The sequence below is a fragment of the Gossypium hirsutum genome, chromosome D11 (assembly GCF_007990345.1).
Source record: "Gossypium hirsutum isolate 1008001.06 chromosome D11, Gossypium_hirsutum_v2.1, whole genome shotgun sequence".
Taxonomy (NCBI): Eukaryota; Viridiplantae; Streptophyta; class Magnoliopsida; order Malvales; family Malvaceae; genus Gossypium; species Gossypium hirsutum.
In genome coordinates this window covers 67,659,213-67,677,369 of record NC_053447.1, presented here as the reverse complement: position 1 = coordinate 67,677,369, position 18,157 = coordinate 67,659,213, and the positions used below count along the sequence as shown (strand labels likewise).

Here is an 18,157-nt window from a genome sequence, read left to right as displayed (position 1 = left end):
AGCAATATTTGGACATGCAGAAGAGAATAAGAGTTATGGAGGAGCAAATGTCCTCTCAATAGAAGAAATATGAAGAACAGAAATTTATCCAGGAATAAATGGAAAGGCAAAGGCAGGCAGATAAGACATGATGAATCAAGAGCAAAATCTCAGGCGTATTTAGCTACAAAAGTTTTCAATGTCCATGAAGGGAATTTGATGGTTTTATTTACTAAGCGCTGAAGTTTTATTTTGCAGGCATTTGCAAATTCAAGACAAATGAAGGGAGTAGTTTCCTGTTGCATTTTTATCAATGATGATGCTTCTCAGAGATACAGAGGCGAATCTAGGGGATAGTAGGGTTCCCTTCTCTTAAAATGAAAAGTTTTTTATTTAAGTTTTTTAAGATTTTTAAAATTTTAAATTAGTAAAAATAAAATTACACGTTGACCCTCCTAAAAATTATAATAATTTAATTTAATATTTTAAATATTATAAAGATATAAACTGTTAAAATTATAAAATTATATTTTTACTATAATAAAAGTTACAAATTAATTTTGTACCTTAAAAAAAAATTCTACTTCTGCCCTGCCAGGGTTATCATCTCCAGAGCTGTTATCCATTGTAGAAATTCTGGACAAGCCGGTCGAAAAGGATGTGTCTCTGGAGATAGAAATCTTCCACGTGTGGATGCGAGTAGTTGGTTGTTTGGTAAACTTTTTAACCGGCCCATAAATTAATTCTACATAATTCTTAAATACGTAAAATACAAACCGCCCAACTTTTTAATTATTACGTAATTTCCATTTTGCCAACTCTCACCTTCTTGGATACTTCTTGGCAAGAACATCCATTGCTCATCTTTTGACCCCTAATTTCCGCCCCTATGCTCATATATATACTTACTCTTTCTAGTTTCTTTGTGGGTATCGGGCGATCTATTTTCTGATTTTGAACACCAGATTGAGATATCCATCTCCTTTCCACATCCTCATGTTGTCGTTACCGTCAACTTCTTCCTCCATTTCTAGAAAGAAATATGATGTTTTCTTGAGTTTTAGAGGTGAAGATACTCGCAACAACTTCACGGATCATCTTTATGATGCTCTAAAGAGGAGTGGGATCGCCACCTTCAGAGATGATCCAAAGCTGGAGGCTGGTGAAGAGATCGCACCTGAACTCTTCAATGCAATTCAGCAATCATGGTGCTCGGTAATCGTTTTTTCAAAAACCTATACCTTTTCAGGATGGTGCTTGGAGGAGCTTGCTGAGATTGTTCAACAAAAAAATGTGAACGGACATAAAGTATTTCCAATTTTCTACGATGTGGATCCATCCGATTTAAGAAAACAAAAAGGAAAAGTTGAAGAAGCCTTCGCCAAACACCAAGAGAGGTACAAGGAAGATACAGACAAGATCCAAAAGTGGCGAAATGCTTTGACTCAAGTAGCTAACATCAAAGGATGGCATTTACATAATAGGTATTTCTTTCTTTTCTTCTATATTTCCTAATTTTAATGACTAATTTTTTTTTTGGATTGCATTTTTTTATATATAATTTTGTGTTTAATTGAGAATTCCCATATTTCAACTAAGCAGCAAGTTGTGTCATTTGATGCTATAACAGATCTTGCTGTCTTATTCTTGCTTTTTGTTTGCTTCCAACTATATTATATTTCATTATTCACTGAACTAAAAATGAAGAAGTGCATTTGAAATATAGCATCGAAATTTAATTTCATTGTAGGCATGAATCAGAGTTTATTGGAGACATTGTTAAGAAGATATCAGCAAATTTATGTCAGACATATCCAGTTCTTCATGATGAGTTGGTTGGAATTAGTTCACGTTTGGAGCAGTTGTATTCGAAAATAAATATTGGGGAAGACGATGTCCGCATTATAGGAATTTGTGGAATGGGTGGCATCGGTAAAACAACTCTTGCAAGGGTTGTTTACACTCAAATGTCACCTCATTTTGAAGGTAAAAGCTTTCTTGCTGATATTCGAGAAGTTTCAAACAACTGTGGACTTGTTTCTTTACAGAAACAACTTCTTTATCAAATCTTGCCAAATGAATGCTTCAATTTTGTCAATGTTCATGAAGGGAATGCCATAATTAGCCGCAGGTTGTCTAGCAAAAAAGTTCTTGTTGTTCTTGATGATGTTGATAATGTACAACACTTGAAATGCTTGGTTGGAAGGCGTGATTGGTTCAGTTTAGGTAGTAGGATCATTGTAACAACAAGAGATGAACATTTGCTCCAATCTTATCGAATCGATGATGTGTATAAGCCTACAACATTGAACACCAACGATGCACTAAGGCTTTTCAATTTGAAAGCTTTTGGTGGTGATACAACTCCAAAAGATGATTTCAATCAACTTTCTGAACATGTTGTACATTATGTTGATGGTCTCCCCTTAGCTCTTGAAGTTTTGGGTTCATTTTTGTGCGGTAGAGATATAGTTCAATGGAGAAGTGCAATTGAAAGACTTGAACAAGATTGTGACAGAGAAATTCTTAACACACTAAGAATCAGCTTTGATGGATTAGAAGAAAGGGAGAAGAATATATTTCTAGATATAGCATGTTTTTTCAATGGGGAGAAGAAAGATTTGGTAATGAAAGTATTGGATGGTTGTGAGTTTTTCCCAGATATTGGAATTGATGTTCTCTTTAAGAAATCTCTCATAAAAGTCGATGATGACGACCGATATTTGTGGATGCATGCCTTGTTGCAAGAAATGGGAAGAAAAATTGTTGAAGAAAAATGTGTTAATGAACCTGGAAAACGTTGCAGATTGTGGAAGGAAAAGGATGTCCATCATGTTCTAACAAAAAAAACGGTAAACCATTCAACAAAATTTACATACAAAATTTTCTTTTATCAATAAATGGTGTAAATCCAAAGCTTAGTCTAATTGCTTTATATATCGATCCTTAAGTGACATCGAGCAGCTTTAAGATAATTTTCATTTGTTGATTATAAATATTAATAATGATTTGTAGTATAAATGTTTAATTTTATTGAATTACTCTCATTAGAATATATTTTATTTACTGTATTTCGACCAAAAGATTGCAATAATGTTGAACATGTATGTAAATTTTTAAAAGTTTTATTGTACAATTTAGAGCATTAATTTTATCTTCTTGATTACTTTCAGGCTACTGAAGTGATTGAAGGCATGACCATCGACAATAAAAGGTAGGAAAAGAAACATATAAATTTATCAATATGTACTCCAAGTATTGTTATTATTTTTTTTGTAAAAAGTCCAATAAAAAATAACAAGAAAAAGACCTTTTGACTTTGCTTGGTAGAGTAAACAGAAAGTTGAAAGATAATACATTTCCCTTCTCACTAGTATGAAATATTTATTTCTCCCCCTTTTTTTCTTCTCACTTTCCTTCTTTACTAAGGACAATTCATCCTCATATCCCTTGACTTTTCCACTCAACCAAGTACACCCTTAAAGCTTACTTTTTTATGTTCTATTTATAAAATTTATATAGAAACACATTACTCTTTCAAAAGAAATTATAAAGAGATGTGTGTCATCGTCTTTGCTAATGTTAATGGTTTATATTTGATGTAATGAAAATCTATATCAATGAACCAGGTTATAACATGTCATTATAAGTTTTTAAAAATAAATTTAGGTCATGCCACCATTTGGTTCACTGGGAATGTATAGAACTATACATCAGTGCACCAAACATAAATCAAAATATTAGTTCTAGATTTTTTAAGCTTAGGTAATTAAAGGTCGAATATAAGTGTTCTAATATGTTAATCATATCTCAGTACCATATTCAGATATGCAATAGATATAAGTGCTAGATATGGATACTTAAAAAAGCAATATCGATCCAGCATGGCTTTTAGATATTGAATGTTTTTGTATATTCTGAAGCTTATTTTTGTTTTGCTCGTGGTTATTAGGGAATCAAGTAAGATGCTCAATTTGAGTATCGACACCTTCTCGAAGATGAAAAAATTGAGATTGCTCAAAGTGCTTTGTGTCTCAAATTGTGATGATATCAAATATCTTTCTAATGAACTACGACTTTTAGATTGGGCAGGATATCCTTTAAGATACTTGCCTTCAAGCTTTCAACCGGACAACCTTGTCGCACTTCTTTTACCATATAGTCACATTGAACAACTATGGAAGGGAAATAGAGTAAGAATTAACTCATCGTTTTAGCTTATTTTAATATAAATGATTAAACTTTGGTTAAGGTAAAGAATACAAAAATTAGCATTATTATGTTTTCTGTCTAATTATTTATGGTCTTCAACAGCCCTTGTATAAGTTGAAAATAATGAACCTCAAAGGGTCCCAAAACCTGATCAAGATACCAGACTTCACAACAGCATCAAATCTTGAAGTTTTGATTTTGGAAGGTTGTACCAAATTAGTGGATGTTGATCCATCAATCGGAGTGCTTAACAGCCTTAAACTTTTGAATTTAAGAGATTGCAAAAGTCTTAGGAATCTTCCAACCAAAATTGGAATGGAATCTCTTGAAACATTAATTCTTTCGGGTTGCTCAAGTCTTGTAAGGTTTCCGGAGATTGATAGAAAAATGGAACGTCTAAAAACTCTAGATCTTTCTGGTTGTTATAGAGTTGAAAATTTGTCAGAGAATTTGCAGCAAGCAAAGTTACGACCAAATTTGTCTTCTCTTTTCAAGGTAATCGTAGGAAGAAGGAAGAATCCCATGCCTCAGATGTTGCCTTCGCTGTTTGGTTTGAGTTCATTAAGAGAGCTAAAACTAAGGGACTGCAATCTTTGTGAAGGAGATATTCCACGTGATATTTCTAGTCTATCCTCCTTGAAAGATCTTGATCTTGGTGGTAACAATTTCACCAGCATACCTGCATCTCTTACTGGGCTCTTGAAGCTTTGGTTTCTTGATTTGTCATATTGCAACATGTGCACACTTGGTGAAGCAGATATTCATGGTCTATCCTCTTTGAGTTATCTTCATCTTAAGGGTAACAATTTCATCACCATTCCTTTGGCTCTTACTCAACTTAGCAGGCTTAATTTCCTTGCATTATCAAATTGCAAGATGCTTAAATCGTTGCCAGAGCTTCTAACAAGTATAGCAGATGTGCGTATAGATGATTGCTCTTCACTTGAAGTAGTTGCAAGTCCATCAAAAGTGCGCAATTTAGTGGATAAGGGTATCATTAGAGCCATTAACTGCTTCAAATTAGCTGAAAATATCAATGCATTAACACTGCTGAAAAAACATCTTAAGGTCGAATAATCTCTATTTTCTCCCTTACAAAATCTCATACTTGAGAATTTATGGTTTTAGTTACCAAACGACTTGTGTTTTATTTTGCAGGCATTCGCAAATTCAAGAAAAACGTTTGATATTATGATTCCCGGAAGTGAAATCCCAGAATGGTTTAGCCAACAAAGAAGTGACTCTTCAATTAAGATACCCATTCCGAAAGATAGTCAATGGATTGGAGTTGCTTGCTGCTGCATTTTTGTCAGTAATGATGCTTCAAGGGATGACGAGTATATCGGTTGTGGAGCATTTATCTATTGTAGAAATTCTGAAGAAGCCAGTTGTAATGGATCTATTTTTCGAGGTAGAAATCCTCGACGGATTGATTGGACCGGCTGGAATATAGGTAAACGATTTAACGGGCCTATAATGAAAGATCACCTTTTTCTTCGTTATTGGTCGCGTGATGAATTATATCCATTTTCCTTGGAGGATAAATATGGTCATTGTGAAACCAATAATTTATGGGCAACAGATTGCTCAGATGAAAAATGTGATGAGTTTGAGAAGTCTTTCTCAAACCCAAATGATGAAGACTATGCTAAGGTGAAGAAGTGTGGTGCTAGAGTAGTGTATGAGAAAGATTTGGAAGAAATAAAAGAGTTGCAGTGACATACCACTCAATCTTCTCACATCCACCAACACTCTGCTCACAACGATGGATCAGTAGATAGCACTTCTAACATAAAACAGAAACCTAATATCTATGATGAAGCGAAGGAAGAAGGGCCGCAACCAAAACGGATGCAAAAAACTTTCAATTTTATAATGGCCAAATCAGGGAAGAAGCATTAAATGTGGTAAACTACTTCACTAGCCTTTTCAAGATTTTTCCCCTATTTAGTTAATTTTATAAGTTTCTCTTTTCTGATTTTTTCCTCTTTTTTTGTTTGATCGTACAAATAAATTCTTATTTACCATAATTTAGTATTCATTATATTCGTGTTCATAATACTAACATGATAAAATCCTTGATATAAATAAAAAATGATATGTTTTGATAAATATAATTTCAACTTTTCAGCTTTCTTAGTCTATTGAATGGGCACCTCAAAGAATTCAACTTTTCAAACCTTTGATTGAGATGCAAAAAAAATCATGTCCTTAGAATAGCCAATATGTAGTGCGACGATACAAGAACACCGGTGGACGACGAGAAGCCGACAAACATAGACTCATACAAATATGGAGACAGATCCTTTTTCAAGTATAAAAGTGAGGTTTTGGCTTCGTTACATTGATTGGGTACAATGTAACATCGAGTTGCTTCTAGACCCCGTCGTATTCAACCCAAACCTGCATTGGATCTCCACTCTTGAGATTGAGATTTTTGAACTCACTTTCATCAGTGAAATACCCAGCAGAAGCAGCTGTCACTGATCTTGGGCTGTTGATGTCGATGCTGACGTGGTTGCCGTCTATGTCACCGACCGCAATGGTCCGGGCCGTGCCCAGCTCAATCGCTACAACATGGTTCGAGTCTAAGCCTATGTTTGTTTCCTTGAAAAGACCGAGATAGTGGGTGGGAAGAGCTCCAGAAATTTCATCGTTAGGGGAGATAACGAAGGCCAATCCATGGCCACCAAGGTCGGTGTATCCAGGTACAATTGCAAAAATGAATGTAGTGGGGAAGGGGGAAACAGTTGCATTTGTGGAGTTCTTGAACTGGATCGGATTCTTGTAGAAGATCTGACCAATTATTCGGCTTGTGGTATTTGTAAGTGTAAACAGCCCACTTGAATCTACGCCTGCAACTCCCTCGACATTCAAGTAACCATTGAAACTAAACTGGCCCTGGTTGATATCTGAAGATGCAACAACCAGGAGGAAAAGCAGCAACACAAGCATGATCAAACACGACATTATGATAATTATTTATTACAGACGAAGTAATCTGTGTTTGGTCGACTTCATACACTTGGTAGTCCAGTATTATATAAAACTCGACCTCGTTCAAACTTAGACGAAATTCCAGGAGTTTTCCCAGTCTGTACAAGGAAATTGCTTTGGCATGTGATAAGAAGAAATAATCGGTGAAGCTGACATCGCTCATTACACAATTCCTTTTTCCTTTGATGTATACTTTCTTTTCTTGAGGGCATCATTGTGAAACTCTTTAAAATTTTGTATAAGAAAAGGAAGGTGGTTGGATTTGGCACACGGTGATCTTCATGCTTCATTCGTTTTATCTACCATAATTCCAATTCAACTTTTTCTAGAAAGTGAATGTGTATTTTTTTTAATTTCAAAATATCACATAAATTTAAGGAAAAATTTGTGTTAACAATTAAATCTGAATTTTAAAATTTTAAAATTTTAAAAATAAATAAATTAAATTCTTACAAATAAAAGTAGAAAAAATAAATTTCAAATTTATACATATCATTTTTATAAAATTTAATCACGTGAAATATATTTGACAATGTAATGTGTAATAGGTTGCACTTGTTTAATGACAGTTCAAAATTATTAAAAGTAATTAAAGATAAGAGAATAATAGCTTCTAATATTTAAAATAAATTATGCATACAAATAGTAAAAATATTATCTAAATACCTACAATAATAATGTTAAGAGTCACAAATACTAATTAAGAAAAAACTAAAAAACGGTAGGGATTGAATTAAATAAATAACATAAAATCAGGAGCTACGCATATAGTGCAGATTAATGGAATCATCACTTTTAGGGATGAGCCGAAGCTAGAGGGCAGTGAAAGGATTGCATGTCACGAAATGGAACTAAGGGCAACAGTTATGTTTAAGTTTCTGTTAATTTCTGTTTACTTCTGTTTTAGCCTTAATTATTGTAAAACACAACGTTTAGTTCAATGTTATAATGAAACAACAGGTTTAAGGGGGGAGGGTTAATATGGTCCAAACGACTACGTTTAGATTCGTTTTGTCATTTACTAAAAAACGGTACGTTTTGCTGTAGTTGTATTAACAACTGTCAATTTGTTTGAGAGGTTCGTTACCCACCCTAAAAACACCAATCAAGGGTAGGGGAAGGCAGCTATTGGAATGAATACAGTTCTCTCTTTCCTTCTATCTCTCTAATTTCTCTCAACTCCTTTTTCTTCCTCTTGCTACCCTATTTCTCTTCTACCCTAAAGATTTTCCCATGACAAAGGTATCAGAGTTGAATTCGGTTCTTATGGCAAATGATAGAGTCACCACTAGGTTACAAAAAGAGATGGGAGTGCTGCAACACGAGCTCTCTCAGATGCAATTAGAGGTTAGCTAAATTGACGCTAAGATTGAATCTCGGTTAAAGGATTTTCATGAAAGTATCAAAGGTGAGATTCGAACTGGGCTGCACTCTCTTTTTGAACACCATTTTGGTCAAAATGCTTCTACCAGTGTAACTGGAAGAGTTCAAGACAAGGGCATTATGGGAGGCTCTCCTCCTAGGTTCCCTTCCAAAGAGCCACTTACATTATCACCTGTGTCAGCTTTGGAAAACATGAATACTCTTTCTCAAGTTGGTCTTGTGGACTCTGTCAACAAAACTCTTCGACTAGAATGCCCATGATTTGATGGGACAGATTATTGAGGTTGGTGGTCCAAGTCAGAACAATTCTTTGAAGCTGCAAATATAATAGAGTAGACCAAGGTTAGAATGGTAATGTTGCACTTAGAAGGTAAAGCCCTAGATTGGCATCACTTTTGTGCAAAGACGGGAGGAATATATCACCTGACCTGGGAGATATATGTTCGAGGGTTGAGGGATCGTTTTAGATCTAACTCCTTCTTAGACCCTATGTTAGAACATGTTTCACTCAATGAGCAAGGGTCAGTGGACCATTTCCATGACCGTTTTGTAAGTTTGCTTAATTAGTTACATCTAACTGAGGATTATGTCCTCAGTGTTTTCACTTGCAATCTTAAATCTGAGATAGGACAGTATCTACGGTTGTTCAAGCCTTAAACACAGGTGCAGGGCTATCAATTAGCTCGATAGGTTAAACGTGTCGTGGCTAAGTTCCCAAAGAAGAGTTTGAATGTAAGGGGGAATAAGTCACCTTAGTCCCTTAATTCCTGGTCCCAAGGTGCAACATCACCACAGTAACTCGATAGGGCCAAGTGGACCTCCAAATAGTAACTCGAGGTAGAAATTCCAAACCAAACCGTTTTCTCAAGCTGAAATAGAAGAGAGAAGGAAGAAGGGACTTTGCTTTCGGTGTGCATCCAAATACACCCCAAGTCATAAGTGTACCAAGCCTCAACTTTATCAGCTGGTTGTGGAACTTCATGAGGGTGGAAGCAAGAGTCCAGTGTTTGAAGAATTCTAAGAATGTCCTGAACAACTGAAAGTGTTAGAACTGGAAATGAAACCCACTGCCCCAGTTTTATCCTTACACACCTTTCAAGGCTTATAGAGACATAACACTATGCAGCTTTTAGCAAGTATTGGTCACTCCAACGTCATTATCCTGGTTGACTCAGGAAGTACACACAATTTTCTAGATTCTAAGCTGGTTAAAAGGTTGGATTTATTAGTGGAGCACTTTAGTCAGCTTCATGTCATGGTGGCTAATGGGGTGAGATTGACTACTGACCGGCTACGTGCATGCGCTTAAAACACTGAATTTATATAACTATTTTAAAAGCCCAATTTTATTGCAAGCTTACACGTCAGTTTTAATATTTATAATGTTACAATGAATGCTAAAGTATTCTAAGGATTGAACACAAATGAACAGGTGATTGACCAATAACTAGCATACACAATGGAGGCTAAGTGGCTATTAATACAATTTTATATTGCGGTGATTCATAAAAGATAAGTTTGCAAGAAAATTAAATATTCTACTTTAGGGACTAAATTACAAGAAATGTAAACTAGAGGGACTATCTAGCAAATGACTAACGGGGGTTGGTTGACTTCGGTGCGGTTCACCAAATCTTGGACCAATGACATAAATCATGTAATTATCAAGTGACTCTATTTTATCTTCCGATCTTAAATTTACCGGCTTTGACAGATTAGGTCTAGTATATCTTCCAATCACATCGGATAATCCGGGACTAATGAACGGGTGCACGACAAGATTACCTTCCAGTCTCACTTTATCTTAATATTCCCTTAGGGGCATCACTACCTAAGTTCTTAGTTCTATTCAAATTAGTCCAAATTGTTACGATTTAGTCCTTTCTAAACTTGATGTACATTCTGCTAGTGGTATTTACTCTTGAAGTTTTGGGTTCTTTTTTGTGCGGTAGAGAGGCTTCTCAGTGGAGAAGTGGAATCAAAAGACTTAAACTAGATTCTAATAAAGAAATTCTCAATAGATTTCAAATAAGCTTTGGTGGATTGGAAGAATGGGAGAAGAATATATTTCTAGATATAGCATGCTTCTTCAATGGAGAAGAGAAAGATCTTGTAACCAAAGTATTGGGTGGTTGTGAGTTTTTCCCATATATTGGAATTGATGTTCTTATGAAAAAATCTCTCATAAAAGTCAATGAACTCACACATATTTTTGGATGCACGATTTGTTGCAAGAAATGAGAAGAAAAAATAATAGAGAAAAATGTGTTAATGAACCAAAAAAACGTTACAAACTGTGAGAAAAAAGGACATCCATCGTGTCTTAACGAAAAACACTGTAAGCCATTCAACAAAATTTACATACTAATTTTTTTTATTGGATCTCTAACCAATATATAATATAAACTTAAAGCTTATTCTAATTCATCTATATAACAATCCCTAAAAAGTGATATTCACTAGCTTTGAGAAAAAAACCTATTTATTGATTGAAGGCATGATCATCCACAATAAAAGGTAGGAAAGTATATATCTACTTTTATCGATGTGTATTATTAATATTGTTATTATTTAGTTTTATTTTGTAAAAAATATATAATGAAAAAAAAACACTTAATACTTAATATTTGAATGCTAATTTATGAATTTATCAAGTAACACATTATTCTTTCAGAAAAAAAAAACATAGAGAGAGATGTTTCTTTTTTATGAAAAATAAAAGTTTATATTTGATAAATTGACAATATGAACTAGATTATAACATGTCATTAAATATTATTAAAATAAATTCAAGTAATTTCATCCTTAATTATGCATCTTCATTTGCTTCACTAATAATGCATAAAATTATACATTGCAAGTGCACCAAATATAAATGAAAATAGTTTTAGTACTTTTAGATTTAGGTAATTCGGAGTCAATTGTGCGTGTTAATTGTTCAAAATGGGTATGTTCATTTTTCAAAAGATTTTTTCATGTATTAAAGAATTCTTGAAGAGTCATATCTTAATGCCCATATTTAGATTTACAGAGTTTTTAGGTATTAATGCTTTTGTGAAGCTAAGTTTTTTGTTTCGTCCATGGTTATTAGAGAATCGAGCAAGACACTTAATTTGAATGTTGATGTCTTCTCAAAAATAAAAGAGTTGAAATTACTCAAAGTCTTTTGGCCTTCAAATTGTGATGATCTCAAATATCTTTCAATGAAAACAAAATTTTTAGATTACATAATATATCCTTTAGGACTCTTGCCTTTAAGCTTCCAACCGGACCACCTTGTTGCACTTCTCTTACCATTTCAGTAGCATTGAACAATTATGGAAGAGAAATAGAGTAAAATTAATTCACCCAATCCTTATGTTTTAGCTTAAGATAAAAATAAACAACAAAAATAAGTTTTCTTATTTTTTCTCTTTTCTCTTTAATTTATTATTGTTTTTCACAGCCTATGTATAAGTTGAAAGTGATCAACCTTGAAGGGTCCCTAAACCTAATCAAGACACCAGACTTCACAATGGCCCCAAATCTTGAAATTCTGGTTTTGGAAGGTTGTACAAGAATTGTAGAAGTCATCCATCCTTGGAAGTTCTTAGGAGGCTTAAACTTTTGAATTTAAGAGGGTGCAAAAGTCTTAGGAGTCTTCCAACCAAAATTGGAATGGAATCTTGTAAGGTTTTCGGAGATCGAAGGGAAAATGGAATGTCTAAAAACTCTTAATCTTTCTAGTTGTTGTGAAGTTGAAAATTTACCAGAGAATATGAAGCAAGTAGAATATTTGGAAGAGCTTGACTTAAGTGAAACAAGCATAAGAGGACCACCATCCTTAATTTTTCAATTGAAAAATCTTAAAGTTCTGTCTTTCAATGGATGCAAGGGACCATCAAAGTTACAACAAAATCTTCCTTCTCCTTTCAAGGAAACCCAAAAAGGAAGGACAAGTTCTATGCCTCTGATGTTGCCTTCGTAGTCAAGTTTGAGTTCATTAAGAGAGTTGAGCTAAGGGACTGCAATCTTCGTGAAGGAGATATTCCTAGTGATATATCTTGCCTATCCTCCTTGACAGATCTTGATCTTAGTGGTAACAATTTCATCAGCATACCTGCGTCTCTTACTCAAAGAGCTTAAGCTTCTTATGCTATGAATTGCAAAGAGCTTAAATCCTTGCCTGAGCTTCTAACAAGTATAGCAAGAGTGTGCATAGATGGTTGTGCTTCACTTGAAGTAGTTGCAAGTCCATCAAAAGTATGAAATTTATTGGATTTAGCTTCCATTAAAGCCATTAACTGCTACAGATTAGCTGAGAACATCACTGCATTAACATTGTTGAAAATACATCTCAAGGTTAATTAATCTCTCTTTCTTTCCCTCTCATACTTGGGAATTTTTGGTTTTATTTACTAAGCGACTGAAGTTTCATTATGCAGGCATTTGCAAATTCAAGACAAATGTTTGATGTTATTATACCTGGAAGTGAAATCCCAGAATGGTTTAGCCAACAGAGTGGTGGCTCTACAATTAGGATACCTCTACCACTCAATATTCAGAATGGTCAATGGGTTGGAGTTGCTTCCTGTCGCATTTTTGTCAGTGATGATGCTTCCATTGTAGAAATCCTGGACAAGCCAGTCGAAATGGATCTGTCTTTCGAGAAAGAACTTTTCCACGTGTCGATGCGAGTAGTTGGTTGTTTGGTAAACTTTTTAACCAGCCCATAACGAAGGATAATTATTAAAGATATATTCTAATGATTATTGTCATAATCTTACCTACGCTATAATTTTTAAATACGTAAAATACAAACCGTCCAACATTTTTAATAGCCTCCACCGTGCCAACTCTCACCTTCTTGGATTCTTCTTGGAAAGAACATCCATCACTCATCTTTGCCCCTAATTTCCGCCCCTATGCTCATATACTTACTTTTTCTAGTTTCTTTGAGAGGAACGGGCGATCTAGTTTCTGATTTTGAAAACCAGATAAAGATATCCTGCTCCTTTCATACATCCTCATGTTGTCGTTACCTTCGACTTCTTCCCCCATTTCTAGAAAGAAATATGATGTTTTCTTGAGTTTTAGAGGTGAAGATACTCGCAAGAACTTCACGGCTCATCTTTATGATGCTCTAAAGAGTAGTGGGATCGTCACCTTCAGGGATGATCCAAAGCTGGAGGCTGGCGAAGAGATCGCACCCGAACTCTCCAAAGCAATTCAACAATCATGGTGCTCGGTAATTATTTTTTCAAAAACCTATGCCTTTTCAGGATGGTGCTTGGAGGAGCTTGCTGAAATTGTTCAACAAAAAAACGCTATCGGACATAAAGTATTTCCAATTTTCTGCCACGTGGATCCATCCGATTTAAGAAACCGAAAAGAAAAAGTAGAAGAAGCCTTTGTCAAACATGAAGAGAGGTACAAGGTGTTAACATTAATGGAAGACAATTAATAATGGTTTCCATTAACATTAATGGGAGACAATCAATAATGACAACCACCAACTTTGGAAAAGTGGCAAGGGATAATTTTTTTTGGTCCTTGAGATAATGGGCTATTTATTGTTTGGTCCTTGAACCTCAACTATAAATAGGCCTTCTCATTTCTCATTTCAATTCATCCCAACCAATCTTTCTCTCTTAGTTTTCTCTCTTCTCCCATTTGAGAATTCTTAAGGAATTCTATTTGTTTGTAATACTTTGGAGATAGTAAAGTTATCATCTGGTGTTAGTGCCCGAGGACGTAGGTATAATTTACCGAACCTCGTTAAAACTCTTGTGTTCTTTCTTGTCCTATTTTTCTTTCAATATTTGAGGGTATAATAGTAGTATTTAATTGTGCTATTAAATTACTATAGAAGGGATATTCTGTCTAAGGAAAGACTTGGTATTTAAGAGATCCATGTGATCCACCTCTCTTCCCTGGGAATTGAACTTTGTGTGATTTTTTAGTACAATAATTTACACGCTTCTGACCCTATTGGAACAACAAGTGGTATCAAGAGCCGAAGGTTAATCGTAGTATGCTCTGTGGTTGCAGTTTGAACTGATCTTCCACATCAGAAAAGATTTCCTTAGGTATATTGAAAGATTATGGAGAAAACGGTCGGTGTAGGAGCTTCAACATCGTCCATGTGGACAAAACCGACAATTGCAAATGCAAGATTGGCCGTGGAGATCTTTGATGGCACGGGCCATTTTGGTATGTGGCAAAGTGAGGTTCTAGATGCCCTTTTTCAGCAGGGTCTAGACATTGCCATTGATGAAGAGAAACCAGATGATGTACAGGAGAAAGACTGGAAGGCGATCAATCGGTTGGCATGTGGCACAATTCGATCATGCCTTTCTCGAGAGTAGAGGTATGCTTTTTCAAAGGAGACTTCTGCAAATAAGTTGTGGGTGGCACTTGAAGAAAATTTTTTGAAGAAAAACAGTCAAAATAAGCTCCACTTGAAGAAAAGACTGTTTCGCTTCACATACGTCCCAAGTACCACAATGAATGATCACATCACCAAATTTAATCAGTTAGTCACTGATTTGCTGAATATGGATGAGACATTCAAAGATAAAGATTTGGCTTTGATGCTGTTGGGGTCACTTCCTGAGGAGTTTGAGTTCCTAGAAACTACTCTACTTCATGGCAGGAGTGATATATCTCTGAGCGAAGTCTGTGCGGCCTTATACAGTTATGAACAGAGAAAGAAGGACAAACAGAAAAACTCAATCAGAGATACAGAAGCTTTAGTAGTCCGAGGTCGTTCATACACTCGGAAGAAAACTCAAAAGGGGAGATCAAAGTCAAAGTCCAGACTCGGGAAAGATGAATGTGCTTTTTGTCATGAGAAAGGCCACTGGAAGAAAAATTGTCCAAAGTTGAAGAATAAGGGAAAAGCTGCTGTAGATGCTTGTGTTGCAAAGCATGATACTAGTGACTCTGAACTATCACTGGTTGCATCATCATCGTCGTTCCATTCAGATGAGTGGATATTGGATTCGGGTTGTACCTATCATATGTCCCCTAACCGGAAGTGGTTCTCTGATTTAGTAGAACTAAATGGAGGAGTTGTTTATATGGGCAATGACAATGCCTGTAAAACTGTTGGGATAGGCTCAATCCAATTAAAGAATCAAGATGGATCAACCAGAGTTCTGACTGATGTTCGGTACGTGCCCAGTTTGAAGAAAAATCTCATCTCATTGGGAGCCTTGGAATCCAATGGTTCAGTTGTTACTATGAGAGATGGGGTTTTGAAAGTGACATCTGGCGCATTTGTGATATTGAAGGGCATCAGGAAAAATAACTTGTATTACTACCAAGGTAGTACAGTTATTGGAGCAGTCGCTGCAGCTTCCGACAACAAAGAATTGGACTCAATACAGTTGTGGCATATGAAGTTGGGACATGCCAGCGAAAAATCCTTGCAAATTCTGGCAAAGCAAGGATTGTTGAAAGGTGCAAAGGCTTGCAAATTAAAATTTTGCGAGCATTGTGTTCTGGGAAAGCAAAAGAGAGTGAAATTCGGTACTGCTATCCATAATACAAAAGGTATTTTGGAATATGTTCACGCAGATGTGTGGGGGCCTTCCAAGACACCTTCATTGGGAGGAAAACACTACTTTGTTACTTTTGTTGATGACTTTTCCAGAAGAGTTTGGGTGTATACCATAGAACTAAGGATGAAGTGCTTAGAGTTTTTCTTAAATGGAAAACTATGATCAAAAACCAGACTGGCAAGAAAATCAAGCGGCTTAGGACGGACAATGGAGGGGAATATAAAAGTGATCCGTTCTTCGATGTGTGCCAAGAGTATGGTATTGTTCGACACTTCACAGTTAGGGATACACCACAGCAGAATGGATTGGCAGAGCGTATGAATCGAACATTGCTGGAGAAAGTTCGATGTATGTTGTCCAATGCTGGGTTGGGCAAGCAATTTTGGGCTGAGGCTGTGACATACGCTGGCCATCTTGTTAATCGTTTGCCATCATCTACATTAGAAAGAAAAACTCCTATGGAGGTATGGTCTGGAAAACCGGCTACAGATTATGATTCCTTACATGTGTTTGGAACCACTGCATATTACCATGTGAAGAAGTCAAAGTTAGATCCGAGGGCAAAGAAAGCTCTCTTTATGGGAATCACTTCTGGAGTGAAGGGATTTCGTCTTTGGTGCTTAAGCACAAAGAAAATGATCTGTAGCAGAGATGTTACCTTTTATGAATCTGCCACATTGAAAAAGGTAGCAGATAAAGATATTCAGACGAGCAATACTCCACAGCAGGTGGAGTGTACTCCAAAATAGGTGGAGTTTGAGCAGATGGGGATTTGCCCAGTTAATAAGTCTAATTCTCCAGCCACAATGGAGGAATTAGAGGTTGAAGAGGTTCTGACCCAAGAACCACTAAGTACACCAGAACCAGTTGCAGTTGCAAGGCCACGGAGAGAAATTCGTAAACCTGCTCGATTTACTGATATGGTGGCCTACGCCCTTCCCGTTGTTGATGATATTCCTATCACTTATCAAGAAGCAATGCAAAGCTTAGAAAGTGATAAATGGAAAAGCGCCATGGATGAAGAAATGCAGTCTCTCCGGAAGAACAATACTTGGGAGTTGGCGCAATTACCGAAAGGTAAAAGGGCAATCGGATGCAAGTGGGTATTCGTAAAGAAAGATAGATCTCCTAGCAAGAAGGATATTTGCTACAAGGTAAGATTGGTAGCTAAAGGCTATGCTCAGAAGGAGGGAATTGACTACAATGATGTATTTTCCCCTGTTGTGAAGCATTCCTCCATTAGAATTTTGTTGGCCTTGGTAGCATAGTTGAATTTGGAGCTAGCTCAACTTGATGTTAAGACAGCTTTCTTGCATGGTGAGTTAGAAGAGGAGATCTATATGACTCAGCCCGAAGGATACACAGATGCTGGTGGTAGAAATTGGGTTTGTAAGCTGAACAAATCGCTATATGGATTGAAGTAATCCCCGAGGCAGTGGTACAAGCGATTTGATAGCTTTATGAGAAGGCAGAAGTACACAAGAAGCAAATATGACAATTGTGTGTATTTGCAGAAGCTGCATGACGGATCTTTCATTTATCTACTCTTGTATGTTGATGATATGTTAATCGCTTCGAAGAGCCAAAAAGAGATAGATAAGCTGAAGGCTCAGTTGAATCAAGAGTTCGAGATGAAAGATCTAGGTGAGGCCAAGAAGATTCTCGGCATGGAGATAAGTAGAGATAGACAGAGAGGCAAGCTTTGTTTGAATCAGAAGCAATATCTGAAAAAAGGTATTACAATGTTTTGGTGTAAATGAAAACACAAAACATGTAAGTACCCCACTTGCTTCTCATTTGAAACTTAGTGCTCAATTATCTCCGAAAACTGAAGAAGAAAGAGAATATATGGCGAAAGTCCCATATGCTAATGCAGTTGGGAGTTTGATGTATGCGATGGTGTGTACGAGGCCTGACATTTCACAAGCTGTTGGAGTTGTGAGCAGGTATATGCATGATCCTGGAAAAGGACATTGGCAAGCTATGAAATGGATTCTACGGTATCTTCGAAAAACCGTAGATGTTGGTTTAATTTTTGAACA

The 18,157-nt window shown here is 36.0% G+C and overlaps 2 protein-coding genes across 2 annotated transcripts; both read left to right on the top strand.

Moving 5' to 3' along the window:
* The first annotated feature begins 663 nt into the window (after window positions 1-663).
* Window positions 664-3,285, top strand: LOC107935686 (disease resistance protein RUN1). The gene is made up of 3 exons (XM_041104961.1): window positions 664-1,463; window positions 1,730-2,831; window positions 3,153-3,285. Exons 1-3 carry the CDS (start codon window positions 976-978, stop codon window positions 3,195-3,197), a joined length of 1,635 nt encoding a protein of 544 aa, XP_040960895.1. The 5' UTR covers window positions 664-975; the 3' UTR covers window positions 3,198-3,285.
* Window positions 3,286-3,803: 518 nt separating this feature from the next.
* Window positions 3,804-6,592, top strand: LOC121223467 (disease resistance-like protein DSC1). Its single transcript, XM_041104960.1, has 4 exons — window positions 3,804-4,172; window positions 4,294-5,259; window positions 5,350-6,098; window positions 6,323-6,592. The coding sequence occupies exons 1-3, from the start codon at window positions 3,882-3,884 to the stop codon at window positions 5,908-5,910; spliced, it is 1,818 nt and encodes a 605-aa protein (XP_040960894.1). The 5' UTR covers window positions 3,804-3,881; the 3' UTR covers window positions 5,911-6,098; window positions 6,323-6,592.
* Window positions 6,593-18,157: the final 11,565 nt, after the last annotated feature.